General features: G+C 44.0%; 1 protein-coding gene across 2 annotated transcripts in view; it reads left to right on the top strand.

The window, feature by feature from the left end:
- Vps53 (VPS53 subunit of GARP complex) overlaps positions 1–14,830 on the top strand; it is a 131,343-nt gene that overhangs the window by 5,370 nt on the left and 111,143 nt on the right. For both annotated transcript variants that reach the window (XM_021176885.2, XM_029483685.1), the window contains exons 3-4: positions 8,271–8,320; positions 9,700–9,766. In XM_021176885.2, the coding sequence (XP_021032544.1) occupies positions 8,271–8,320; positions 9,700–9,766 (117 nt within the window). The remainder of the gene's footprint in view (positions 1–8,270; positions 8,321–9,699; positions 9,767–14,830) is intronic.

The raw sequence follows: 14,830 nt of genomic DNA, 5'->3' as shown, positions 1-14,830 counted from the left end.
TGCCCCCTACAGGGTCTAATATAGCTCATCATAGCTTCACTGTGTAGCCAACATGAGCCTCTTACCTCTGTCTCCTCAGTGCTGGTATGACAGGTGTGTGCCACCATGCCCAACTTGGGTTTTCATTTCTTCACTAAGCAAATGTTTACTGGGTACCTGTCATGTGCTGTCACTGTCCTAGGCACTGGGATGACAAGTGTGTGCCACCATGCCTGACTTTGAGTTTTTCACTTATTCAGTAAGCGAATGTCAGTCACTGTCCTGGGCATGGGGATGCATCCTTGCACTGAGATGTGCATGATCAGCAGAAGGCGTGCTGTTGAATGCTATGAGGGAGCTAGGGAAGGAAGAATGCAGGAAATCAGACCCCAGGAGCTTTCAGGCAGTTCATGAAGGGCTCGTTTATTTAGTCAGCCAATGAAGGTCACTGGTCACTTATGAAGCATATAGTAAGTATTAGGGACTGTTTTAGAAACTGGAAAGAAATGGTCAACATAGCAGGTTAGCTCCTAGTCTCATGGAGTGCAGGAGGAAGACAAGAACTAAAAACTGCCTCAGGTACCTACTCTGCCTAGTTTGGTACAGCTGGAAGAGAGGTTGATTCAAAGATGGAAGTAAGCCACCAAATGGTCTTTACTAACACAGAACTTACGGTCTACTTTGATAATTCAGCATAGGATTGTCTTTGTCAGTAGTGATCATTGTACTGTACACAAGCCCTAACTCCTACCACAACTACACTGTTAGGATTTAGTATTGATCTGGTATTGATTGCACCAGGCATTCTAAACATTGGACATCGATGGATTCTCCATGTGTTATGGATCATGAGCAGAGTGACAAGTAACCATGACAGAATGCTCAGCTAAAGTGTGACAGGGGGCATATTGGACATGGTGAAAACAAGTTTAAGAGTCCTGAGGCTCTGCTGAGGAAATGGCATGATAGGCCACAGTAAGGATGTTAAACTCTGGTTGTAGCTTCTCCGCTTGGTAGCTGTTGGCACCTTTACTTGAAGCTGCAAGGGGAAGAGGAATGGGGCTAGTGGTAAGCAGGATCAGTGGAGGGTGTGAGCAGTGTAGGCTGAGTTGGCTCCCTTGCATCCATCGAGTGGAACTATGCAGATGGATATTCAAGCGTTGGTACCCTCCCCACCACTGTTCATATCCCCACAAACACCTTCATACCAAGCTTTACCAACAGGATCCATCTTTTTCTGATTTTAACTAACAAAGCTATCTCTTTTTGGTTTAACAGTCTGTCTTGGTCAGGGTTTCTATTCCTGCACAAACATCATGACCAAGAAGCAAGTTGGGGAGGAAAGGGTTTATTCAGCTTACACTTCCATACTGCTGTTCATCACTGAAAGAAGTCAGGACTGGAACTCAAGCAGGTCAGGGAGCAGGAGCTGATGCAGAGGCCATGGAGGGATGTTCTTTACTGGCTTGCTTTCCCTGGCTTGCTCAGCCTGCTCTCTTATAGAACCCAAGACTACTAGCCTAGAGATGGCACCACCCACAAGGGGCCTTTCCCCCTTGATCACTAATTGAGAAAATGCCTTACAGTTGGATCTCATGGAGGCATTTCCTCAACTGAAGCTCCTTTCTCTGTGATAACTCCAGCTGTGTCAAGTTGACACAAAACTAGCCAGGACACAGTCTAATTTTTAAAGATCCATTAATTTTAAAAATAAAATTTGAAAAATGTTACATTGTGTGATTGTCTTTTTGGAAATTCTTTTTTTCTTTTTTTTTTTTTTTCAAGACAGGGTTTCTTTGGCTCTGGCTATCCTGGAACTCACTTTGTAGACCAGGCTGGCCTTGAACTCAGAAATCCGCCTGCCTCTGCCTCTCAATGCTGGGATTAAAGGCGTGCACCACCACTGCCTGGTGGAAATTCTTTAAGTACGGTTAACTAGTGATAGAGATTTGGTAATAACTAACTTAAAGACATGTTTAGCCATATGAGTGTTTTACTTTTCCTATCTCAACATGAATGCTGGTTTGCTGGACATGATGAAGCACAGCTTTAACCCCAGCACTCATGAGGAGGCAGAGGCAAGGAGATCTCAGAGTTCAAGGCCAGCCCGGTCTACATAGTAAGTTTCCAGGCAGCCAAGGCTGCTTAGCAAGACCCTGTCTCAAAACAACAACAAAAGCAATGTCAATTTAACTAAACAAACAAACAAATTACTGTTAGAAAAATTGTAGAATTTTTCCTAACCTCTGTTAGAAAGCTGTAGTTAGGAAGCCACCAGGTTTTCACCTTTCTGAAATGATTATATGTGCAACACAAACAGACACACACACACATTTTTTTTTAAAGATATATTTATTATATGTAAGTACACTGTAGCTGTCTTCAGACACACCAGAAGAGGGCGTCAGATCTCGTTACGGATGGTTGTGAGCCACCATCCCACACACATTTTAAAGGTAAAGCATTTGTTATCCCCTGGCTTCATTTTTGTGTCTTGTCTGATTATGCCGCTACATGCATGATAGTATGCAATGAAGTTTCTTCCAGTAAGTCAGAAAGTGCAGAACAGAGTGTCAGGTCACACTTTATTTTCCTGGACTACAGTTAGACCTAGTAGGTCATTTACCAGCCCAAATTCCCATGGATCTTCAAGGAAAAACAGTAGAAAGTGATGGCCTAATTATTAATTCTTTTAACTCCTAGACAAAATGCACGTGCATACATACCATAGGCCTATAAAAGATACTTAATTTTAAATTGAGATCGTTTCAGAGATGTTTGTTTATGAAGGGTTAATGGCATTGTAACTGAGGTGATGAGGCTGTATTTCTCTTAAGTGGCTTGCATGTATGTGGGTGCTGTGGCTGAAGTGGGGGGACACAAGTCCTCAGATGGCTCTCCTTCACCAAGTTTAAGTATGAGAGCTTTCTGTACATGACAGTGTCCCCTACATGGTGCTGGAGAGGAGCCATATGTGTTAACAATAATCTGGAAAACATTTTCAGCTTCCTTACAGTGGATCTTTAAAAAGTCAGTTTTCATGATATTGGAGGTTTAAGAGGAGATGCTATGAAACTTATAAAAACCACCAGCACTTGAGGATTGCCTGAGTCTGGGAATTAAAGACCAGCCTGGGCAACCTAGCAAGACTCCTAGCTCAAGAGAAAAAACAGGCTATAGATACAGTGTTAGAGTATTTGTCTAGCATTTGTTAGGCTAGAGGCTCCATTTTTAATTCTGGAAAGAAGAAAAGGGGGAAAAGAAAAGAATAGCATAATCAAGAAATTTGAGCTTAGCTGAGCACAGTGTCATCTGTAATCCCAGGACTTGGCGGCAAGAGGATCAGGAGCTCAGGTCTAGCTACCGGATACTGAGAGAGTATAAAACCAGTGTGGCCTACTTGAGACACTCAAAATAACCCAAACCAGGTGCTGGAGAAATGGCTCCGTGGTTTTAACACTTGTGGCTCTTGCTGATGACCCAAGTTCAATTCCCAGCAGCCTGCTACCCCCAACCATCTGTAATGCCATGAGTCCAGTGTCCTTTTACGTTTTTTTCAGGCATCAGGCACACATATTGTGCACATTCATGCTTACAGGCACTCACACAGCAAATAAATACAATTAAAAAAAACAAATAAGTAAACACACTTTTTGATTTGTTGACTGTGGTATACACCTATAACTCAACTGCAGGAGGACCATGAATTTAAGACCAGCCTTGTCTGATGGCCAGCCTTGTCAAAGACATTTTTAAAAAATAATTATACTTTTTTTTTTTTTTTTACTGATCTTCAAGGTGCTCTGGGTCTTTATAATCAAGTAGAAAGAAAACAAAGAAAGCAAACAAAGTTGTTTTGTTTTTTTTGCTTTCGCAGGTGACAAATGACCCCAATCTGTTCTTAAGAACACATCTATTTCCATAGAAGAGTAGAGTGTAACACTCACAACACGTACACTTTCTTGAGAACATGGGATTATTTTACCAAGGATCTGAATTTTCTCTGATTGGCATGAATTATTCAAAAGAAGGAAATGATTTTCAATAAAGCATTTAGCAGTACAATCCTATTACAACCAAACCAGATGAGTGGTTGTCAAAGAGATGTGCCAAGCAGCAGTGTGTCCATATGCTGGATTCCCACAGGGCTTTCTTCCCACTCCTGGGAAGACTCGTACCTCATAGGCTGCACTGAACAGATGGTGCGTGTCAGCTCTGTCAGACGCAGGTGTAAAAGAAGGTCAACCATCACAGAGAGCATGGGGTGTTGTTCGGTGATAGAACGTTGGCCTAGCAGAAACCAGGCACAAGCACTTCAAAACAATCTAAAAGATGAAGAGAAAAAAAGCAACTAGAATCAGACAGATCTCCAGAACCCTAGACTGTCCTTTCAGATATTTAAATTATTTTTTATAAAATATTTTATTAAAAAAAATCTGTCTGATTCCTGAATTTTAACCTGGAAGGAGTATGGTAGTGTTCCTCGTGTGGCCCAGGGGATTAAGGAAAATAATTTCTGTGAGGTGACCAAGTTAATTGATAGCACCCTCTCACTTGTGTTTGTTCAATAGGTAAGCTGTACATCTATCATGTAATTAAGTGTAGGGTGTGTGTGTGAGTGTTTGTATATGTGTGAGTGTATATGAGTGAGTGTGTGCGCGAGTGTGTGTGAGTGTGTGTGTGTGAGTGTGTGTGATCTGGGGCTTTACATGTGTGAGGCAAGTGCTCTCCCACTGATCTCATGTCCTGAGTTGAGACTTTCTGTTCTTTTGATAACCCTATTCGTGTACTGCCATGCCTTTGTTCTTCCCTAGCCTGCCTGCCCAGTGTCTCTAGGGGTGGCCAGAAGGGCCATAAGGTAAATCTGCCCTTGTGCCATAATCCTTTTTCTCCCAATCAGTGGCCCTTGTCTACAGGTCTTTGCCATTTTAAATATTCATGTGTGCAGGCATGTTTGTACTGCTGTGTGTTCTTGGAGGTCAGAGGACAGCCTTTGGAGTTGGTTCTTTTCATCTACTGTAGTTTCTAAAACTCAGACTCATCAGGTTGGCACAGCAAGATCTTTTACCTGCAGAGCCATCTCACTAGCCCTCTTTGATTTTTAAAATGCAGTTCCATATCTGCATAATTATTTTGAGGGATTCTTAGAAAGCAATGTTGTGTGAAGAAGAAGAAGAGGAGGAGGAGAAAGAGAGAGAGAGAGAGAGAGAGAGAGAGAGAGAATGATGTAGTTTAACCAAGACCTCCCTATCTAAAGGTAATTCATTCTTGAATTAGCAAATTATCAAATGTCTACTGTAGTGCAGTCAGTATTGATTGATTGGTGTGGAATGGCCTCCCAGGCATATGGCTAAGTGAAATGGTCTGGTGCAGCTGATCCTTGGATGTGCTTTTAACTCAGGCGGTCTGAGAAAGTAAGCCAGAAGCTGGCTCAGAGCCATGGCCTCTGCTAAAGAGAAGCTGCAGTCAGGTGGAACTGGGCAAGCGGAAGCCTGCGTTTCACTACATGCTCTTACTGTCTAGATTTTTGCTTGTGAATATGTTTTGACAATTTTAAATACCTTATAAATATTTTATACTTGTAATTAAAACAGTCTTATAGTGTATAATTATATATGATATATACATAGTTATCCATGAGTATATAAAACATATTATCTTGTATGTCCCTCATTTAGAAAGGTGTGGTAACAAAGCAGAATTCCTGGCTGCCTTCATCCAGATTTCTCAAATACTTTGTTTTTCTTTCGAGACAGGGTTTCTCTGTGTAGTCCTGGCTGTCCTGGAACTCACTCTGTAGACCAGGCTGGCCTTGAATTTCTGCTTGGCTCTGCTTTCTGAGGAGTGCTGGGATAATGATGTGTGCCATTAACATCTGGTCTTAAAACATTTTTTAAGCCAACGTGTGTGTGTGTGTGTGTGTGTGTGTGAGAGAGAGAGAGAGAGAGAGAGAGAGAGAGAAACAGAGACAGACAGACACAGAGACAGAGAGAAAGACAGAGACAAAGGGGAGGAGAGAGAGGGAGGGGGACAGAGAGAGAGAGACAGACAGACAATGACTATATACACAGATTGTTAGAAGGCTCAACAGGTAAGGCACGTGTTGCTAAGCCTGAGGACCTATGTGAGGACTTATGTTCAATCCCAGGACTCACACAACAGAAGAGACCTGACCCTCACAAGCTGTCCTTTGAGATTTGTGCTCAAGCCATGGTACTTATGTGCACATACCTGCACTTGAGTGCACACACATACACTCTCTCTCTCTCTCTCTCTCTCTCTCTCTCTCTCACTACTGCTGTTTTAAGAGGGCTCCAAGCCGGGCGTGGTGGCGCACACCTTTAATCCCAGCGTTTGGGAGGCAGAGGCAGGCGGATTTCTGAGTTCCAGGCCAGCCTGGTCTACAAAGTGAGTTCCAGGACAGCCAGGGTTACACAGAGAAACCCTGTCTCGAAAATACAAAACAAAAAAAGAGGGCTCCAGCAGAGTTAGTAGGCCAGGAGCTGTTATGCCCATTATCCTTAGAAACTCAGGGATGTTGAACAACTGCCCTCCAGCGAGTTGGCAGTGGCAGAGTGGACGAGTGTGTGGTCCTGGATAACTCACCGGCTGTTCTGACATGGGCAGTGATTTAAATCATACACAGTCCAGTTGTGAGGGGACTAACCTAACAGTAGGAACAAATTCACCCCACTTGAATTGTTTTCCTCATTAAAATAGCTTCTCTTTTCTGAATTTCACCTTCACTGCTGGCTGACTATTCTTGGATTTCTGAAAATTCTGAGTAAATCTTGGCTTAGCGGAAGTTGTGTGAACAGGGTAATGTGGCATCTCATGTCTGTTCCTGGAAGGTTTCTGGCTTCTTCCTGTTAGCAGAGAGCCAGAGGCAATTTTTAATTTTTAAGTGTAGTTCCTTCTGAGAAAAAATATCTGTTGGGGAAGAGGCAAAGGGAATTAGAAAATTACCATCCTCCCGTCTTCCACCAGGGGGCACCATTTCACCGTATTTTCTCTTGAGCTCTGTTTGTTTTCACTATTCCATAGCAGTCAGTAGAGATGAATTAAAATATAGATAAAGACTCAGCCACCACTGCCTGACTTTTTTTTTAAGAGACTCACTAAATAGGCTGCTACTCAAACGTGTGATCCTCCTGCCTCAGACTCCGAGTCTGGCATTACAGGTGTGTACCATTGTGCTTGCTTGAGCAGACTGATGAACTTTCCCAGGTGAAGGGCACCATCACTCAAGGGGGACCTGAGACTAACTCAGTCCTCGGCGAGCCTCTGGCTGTGTCAGGCACCGCTTCCTCAGAGAGCCGTTGTTGGACTCTAGGGTGAGAAGTAGCCCCCCTGTTTTGGGATGGCATCAGTGGGGTTGTGTCGTCTGCAGCCTTGCTCCTGACTCTCCCCAGCAGTGCTGTGTAAGAATTAGGCATCTTGGTATGGCTGTATCCATTCATCCCATTTCTTTCTATAGTTTGTTTTATGATTTTGTCATAGTTTTTTTTTTTTTTCTTTCGAGGCAGGGTCTCACTTTGTAGTGCTGGCCAGCCTAGAACTCAAGAGACTCCCCTGGCTCTGTCTCCTGAGTGCTGGGAATACAAGCGTGCACCATCACATCCAGCTCACAAACTTGTATATCCTATGCTAGCAAACTTCCCATAAAGGTCCAAACAGTCTCCTAAGCTTTATAGGTCCTGCAGTGCCCGGTACAGCTTCCCAGCTCTGCCACATGGAAGTTGACTAACGTGGAATGTGACTTATATGTAGAGAACGGATAGTATTTGTCAGCTACTGCTTAGGGGCTGGGAAGATGGCTCAGCGCATACTACTGAGGGGAAAAAGTGTGGGTACTGAGTCTGGTACCTGAGCGCGCATGTAGATGCTGGGCATGGTGGCTTGCCTATACTCTCAGCACTCAGAAGGTGAAGACAGGGGTTTCCAGAGCAAGCTGGCAGGGAAGACTAGGTGAATCGGTGAGCTCTGGGTGTGAGAGACACCACCTTAGTACATAAGGTGGGGAGTGAGGAAGACTCCTGATGTCACCCTCTGGTCTGTGCATCTGTGTGTTCAAAGAATAGACATACATGCCTACACACATGTACACCATGTGCACATGTACACAAACCAAAACATTTTAAAAAATAAGATGATTTTTAAAAGAATTAAATGTGGTATCAAGATCAAACTTCTTGAGGTGTCACAAACATCCCTTGAGTGCATTATTTCCCTGTGAAAGAGAATTCCAAAAAGGAAATTAACAGCCAGCATTCTTTTTTTCTTTATTGTAGTCTCTGGCAAACATTGACGATGTTGTGAACAAAATTAGACTAAAAATAAGGTAAGTAATGCCATATGATTTTTTAATGAAAGGCATATTGTTAATCTAGTCATATCTGAATCACATTTTTTGATGAAAGCACTGAAATCTCAAATTTAAAAGTAATTCTTTTCTTGTGGCTTTTCATGTAAACTCTATATTTATTTATTATTTATTTATAGATGGGGTCTCTCTCTCTGTGTAGTCCCTGGCTGTCTTGGAACTCACTATGTAGACCAGGCTGATTTCAAACTCAGAGATCCACTTGATAGTATTTGAATGTGTGTACCACCATATCCAGCGTGGTTCTATTTGACTTTTTTTTTTTTTTTTGATGAGAAGACATTTTAAAAACTGAAAATGTTCATTTTGAGTCTAGAAGATGATTTGTCCCGTTCTCCCCCCCCCCCAAGTTCTTTAGATCTTTTGGTAAAGGGCACTGCCCCATAAATGTGTTGTCCCACTGTTGCCTTAGGAAGCACAAAGAGGAGCTAGCGAGGAGGCTTCTTTATTAAAAGCACTTGTTGCTCTTAACACGAAGACCTGGGCTTGGCTACCAGCTCCCACACAGTGGCTCACAACCATCTATAACTGCTCCTAGGTGACTTGACACCCTCTGCTGACCTCTGCAGGCACTAGGCATACATATGGTACACATGCATACATACAGGCAAAGCATTCATACACATAAAATAATAAAGTAAGTAAATCTTTTTAAAAAGAGCCTCCTTGTTGTTTTGTTAGCTTCAGCCATAGTGACTCTAGAGGAGACCTGAGCATGGCCAGAGTTTATATATAGAAAGTAGAACGTCCTGGTAACCCAGGTAACCTGGCAGCGTGGTATTTCCTGCATTCTTGCTACCATACCTTAAACAGATTCTTGAGGTACAAAATGAAGCTGACTGACAGAAATACCTCTGGCAGAGGCCCTGCACAATGGCCTTGCTGAGCCCAAGGGAAAAGAGATCCTGGAAGCCATAGACCTGCCTCTGACAACATCAGGGCACAAAGAGTAAGCTCTGATTTCATAAATCACACTACTCCTCGATCCTTTTAATGTCACCAAAGTAGAGATTTTGCAGTTGCTAATTTGAATCTGCTTCTTTCTGTAAAACATCTTTAATTTTGTCACTGCTGGTTTACTCTGGAAACATTTACAGTCATATTGGTCCTTTCAGCCACTTCTGAATATTAGCTCTTGCCCCTTTTTAAACAAGATAATGCCTATGCCTGCACTGATGGTAGCTTCTTGCGTTGTATTGCTGCTTGTACTTGTTTGGGATTCTGCACTAAATAGACACAGCCTGGAAAGGTCGGTGAGTGAATGCTGATTTTCTCCCCAGAATAGTGTTTACTTGAATGACTTGTATCTTACCTTTGATTTTTATTTTTTTGGCCAGGAGACTGGATGACAATATCCGGACTGTCGTAAGAGGTCAGACAAATGTGGGGCAGGATGGAAGGCAAGTAAGTGACACATCCCTCTGCATTGGTTTCAGTCCCCTAATTTTATAAAGACCAAAAAACCAAGTGACCAAAACATTGAGCAGTTTGTTTGCAGTTTATTAGTCTGTTCCTATTCAGCAGGAAGCATGATTGACCTGCCCCACCATGTCAGGGGCTCCAGACCAGCCACGGGCTCTCACTCAGTGTCCTCCAGATCCACATCACTCACGTATTAATGCACAGCTCACCCAGGGCCAGCAACCTGCGGGCTCTGCTGGATGAACTGAAGGGTCCTGGTATTCATCCTCCCAGACATGGCCTATGTCCTGTGCCGGCTTTGGTCTGCAGCCTGGTTGCCGGGCTCAGTTTGATTGCTGAGGGAGATGCTGAGGTGAGGCAGCCATGGTTCCTCACCTGCTCTGCCAGCCAGCAGGACTGGGCTTGTTCTAGTGTACCAGTCTCACTGTGGAGGGCTGAGGTGGGGGTGAAGGAGAAAGAAGCCTATGGAGAGGAGGTCTCTTCGGTAACTGAAGGGCGAATGTTGTCTGTTAGGTAACTCGTTTCTTGTGTATTTGGATTCTGTTCTGAGGTAGCTGTGATAACAGGTGCTGAGTGTGCCTTTTCCTCTTTCCTCTCCGCACTGTCTAGCCCTCCCTTCCAGTTAGTAATCCTCGGCAGCCATGCTCTACTGGGATGCCCCCTCCTCCCTTCTCCTTTGTCCTGTCTGGCTTTTCTGTAGTGCTGGGGATCGATTCCAGGGCCCTGTGCACACCAGACAAGTGTTCCACCAAGCACTAGGTGGCTTTGAGATAGTGTTGACTGTGTAGCCCAGTCCTCCCACTTCAGCCTGCCAAATGCTGGGATTACACATGCAAACCACCGTGGCCAGTTCTCTCTAGCTTCAGCGTAGCTAGCTTCAGAAAACACTCAATGCTGCTTAGCTTTAGAGTATAAAAAAGGCTCTCATCCTAAGTAGAGGTCTCCTCATCTGCGGCATCCCTGTTTTGCTGCTAATGGCTCAAAGATGTCTCGATTCTTACGTTAAGTTTTTCAGTTTTATATTTACTGTTCTTGCTTTTTATTTATTTGTGGTTTTTTGTATTTGTCTTTATTTTATGTGTATGAGTGTTTTGCCTGCATGTATGTGGATCACATTTGTACCTAATGCATATGTGGAGGCCAGAAGAGGACATCAGACCCCTTGGAATTAGAATTCCAAGACGGTTGTGAGCCACCATATGAGTGCTGGGAGCTGAACGTGGGTCCTCTACAAGAACATTGAGTGCTCCTAACCATTGAGCCATCTCCCCAGATACCTTATTTATGTTTTTATTGTGTGTGTGTGTCTTGCTTCTACCCTATATTTGTGACAGAATTGTTTACTGACCCTTGAGCTCATCAATTTGACTAAATTAGCAAGCAGTCCCCCAAAGATCCTTCTGTTTCTGCCTCCCTGTTGCTGGGAAGGCAGGCGTGTACTGCTGTATCAGGCTTTTTGTGGGTGCTAGGATTGAACTCAGGTCTTTGTACTTGAGAACCAACTATCTTAGTGATTGGGCTATTGCCCTAGATTCATTTTTAGTTTTATCCATTTCTGCTTCCTACATTTATGGCTTTCATTCTGTTCACTCATATACCCCTTCTATTCGTGTCCATGGTACACAGCCTATCTCTGTCCTTTTTCTTTTTTTCTTTCTTTTTAAAAAAGTGATGTATTTATTTTCACTTCATGTACATTGGTGTTTTGTGTGCATGGATATCTGTGTGAGGGTGTTGGATCTCCTGTAACTGAAGTTACAGACAGTTGTGAGCTGCCATGTGGGTTCTGGGAATTGAACCCAGGTCTTTTGGAAGAGCAGCCAAGTGCTCTTAACCACTGAGCCATCTCTCTGGCCCCTAACCTTTTTCTTATCATGAGTATTTGTTGCTGTTAGCTCTCTAAAGGCATCCTGTTTCCCGACCTCTCACAGGTTTACTACTTCGTCTTTGTCTACCTGGGCCCATGTTAACAGGACCTTAGGAGTGATAATCAGTGGGAAGGTCTCATTGTGCTGATTACCTCCACTTCTTGTGTCATGCCATTTGCCTCTTCAGAACACTCTGTGCCTTCTGACACAGTTTCTTACCTGCTGCTTGAGGCTTCCTTCAGTGTTTCCAAACTCTGTCTCTTTGTTTGTACTGAAAACTTTCTGCTCTGTCATATGCCACGGGCTCTCTGACCCATGCATATCTTTGTACCTGTGGTAATTATTTATCATCTCTGTGACAAAACACCCAACAAGAAGCAATCTAAGGGAAGAAGGGTTTATTCTGGCTTACAGTTGGCGAGGAGACATCTGTCATGACCCAGAAGGCACTGGCAGCAGGTGCATTAGGTAGCCGGTCACATTGCATCCGCAGTCAGGAGGCAGGGAGAGGTAAAGGCTGCTATTCACTTCAGTTTCTTCTTTTTAGTCAGGCTAGGACCCCAGCCTGTGTAGTTTAGGGAGGGTCTTCCTGCTTTCTTATCCTGATCTAGACAGCTCTGGATAATCCTGCCCACATTTGCCTCTTATCAGTCACCCATCAGTCTTCTCTATTAAGGCCTGAGTGCTTTTGTTTTTGTTTTGTTGGGGTTTTTGTTTCCCTTTTTACCAGTTTTCACATTTTAAAGCTTTACCCATTTAAAGGCCAGCTCAAATGCTGCTTTTTAAATAATGAAGTTTTATTTTTCCCATCTGAATAACACCAAAGGAATCATAATTTCAGGTCCAAGGAGACTTGACCTTTATCTGACTCTGGTCTTCTACAGAGGGGAGACAGATGTGTGTCCTTCCTACCTGTCACTCCTCAGCCCTCTGCTGTGCCAGGCCTCCGAGCTCATGCTCTTCCTTGGCTTGCTTATCTTCTTGGCTAGTTTGTAGACTTCTTGAAGGCAAGAACTCTTTTATTATCTTTACACTTCAGCTCAAATAGTCCTACATGCAACTACACTGAATATTTGGTGTGTCTTAGATTAGCTTGGGGCTTCCTGAATTCTAGGCAAGTGTGTGTAGCTCTATGGCTGAGCTACATCTCCAGCCTATGGTTCGTGTGTGAATAGGCCCAGGCTGCTGCTATGTGGAATAGAACTACTGCATTGTGTGACCTACATTGAGAACAGCTCACCAGGAGCCTTAAACTGCTTGGGAGAGTCTCAGGTACGTGAGAGTCTGAGAAAATGAAAAGAACTTGATGCTTCTTGAGGAGTGTGTGTTGGCCGTGCTGTGTCGGGGCACATCCTGGCCACTACCTGTGGGCCATGCTAGAGCAGCATGGGGGAGTGAGCCCCAGAAAGGCAGGCCTCAGGAATTCCTCTCCCCACCTTCAGTGGTTGCCAGCAGGGCAGCTCGGATTTCAGAGAACAAGACCGTGTTTTCAAGAATGTTTAGATCACATTTCAGTCTGTGATGGAATTTTGTATTCATCTCCTTAGAATCCAGACAGAGAGGAAGCCCAGAAGAAATAATCGCTTTTCCTGTCATCTCCTCCATCTGTCTCCCCCAGCAGATTGAAATGCAAGCTCGAGTGGGGACTTTCAGCAGAGCGCGCTTGGTTCTGTCCTTGTCAGCTCCTAGGGATAGAAGCGTGACTCTGGTGGGTGGCTTGCTGATGGGCATCTCCAGCTGACTGGCACAGACGAGGGGAATTACGGATGTGCCAAAGCACAGACTAGGGGAATTACGGATGGGCCAAAATACTGGGCTTCGCAGGTCAGGACGCCCGTGTGCCCCTCTTCCCTGGAGCACAAGCAGAAATTGCATTCAGAACTTATCTTCTCAGTGGCTGAGAACACTCAGGACAGCAGCAGTAGGGCCAAAGGGAGGTGCCCTGCCCAGACAGAATTTCCCAAGCCCACCAGAGGAGCTGTGCTTTTTAACCTTGAAAAGCAAGAGACCAACCTTAGTGTATATCATGGAGTCTTATTTGAATTTGTTTGCTTTTTGGGTTTTTGTTTTGTTTTTTGAGACAGGGTCGCATGAAGTATATTTTGGCCTTATGACCCTCAGACTTCCACCTCCCAAGTGCTAGGATTACAGGTGCATGCCTCCAGACCTGACTTTTATGATCTCTTGAAAGACATTTTTAAGACATTTACTATGGGGGGAGAGTCATAAGCGTGTGCGTCAGTGCATGGGATCAGAGAACAAGTTGGCAGAGTCAGTTCTGTCTCCTTTTCTATGGTTCAGGATTGAAGCTCAGCTTGTTAGAACCTCATGCTGCTCAGCCATCTCTTGGCCTTGTAAATTACATTTTTTGAAGGAAAGTTCTTTTGTGTTCTCTCTCTCTCTCTCTCTCTCTCTCTCTCTCTCTCTCGTCTGTCTGTCTGTGTCTGTGTGTGTAGGCAGGAGATCAGTGTCTCTCCACCTTACTTTTTAAAGCAAGGTCTCTCACTGAACCTGAAGCTCACTGAGCTAGGCTGGCTAAACAGCAATCCCTAGAGAGCCACTCTCCAGCACTGAGATAATAGGTGTATGCTGCTGCTCCCAGATTTTTTTGGGTGCTAGAGATCAAACTCAGGCCCTCATGCTCCTTCACTGAGCACTTTGCCTGAACCCTGAAAAAAGTTCTTTTTAATTGTTTGGAAGTGAGCATGGTGGCACATTCCTTTAATCCCAGCACTCAGGAAACAGAGGCAGGAGGATCTCTGTGAATCCAAGGCCAGCTTGGTCTACAGATGGAGTTCTGGGCCAGTTAGCTATATAATGAAACCTTGTCTTAAAATTTTTGTTTGTGGGATGGAGAGATGATCCTGTGGTTAGGAGTTCTTGTTGCTCTTCCAGAAGACCCAAGGTTCCTGGTACTCATGTTGGACAGCTCACAATCACCTATAACTCCAGCTTTGGCAGATCTGATGCCTCTGACCTTTGTGGACACCACACTCCTGAGTACAAACTTGTACCCAGACACATACATATACACATAAATAAATATTTAAAAAATATTTGGGCAGATTTTTAAATGGAAGATTCAATGAGGCTGTTTTTCAGTTTCTAGAATACTAGCTGCTTGGTTAGCAATCAGCTAAATAAACATTTTGGAAAGCCTTTGGTTGTTGACTGTCCC

The sequence above is a fragment of the Mus caroli genome, chromosome 11 (genome assembly GCF_900094665.2).
Source record: "Mus caroli chromosome 11, CAROLI_EIJ_v1.1, whole genome shotgun sequence".
In the NCBI taxonomy this organism is placed as follows: Eukaryota; Metazoa; Chordata; class Mammalia; order Rodentia; family Muridae; genus Mus; species Mus caroli.
Note: the sequence above shows the minus strand (reverse complement) of the source record. Positions and strands in the feature narration are given on the sequence as shown.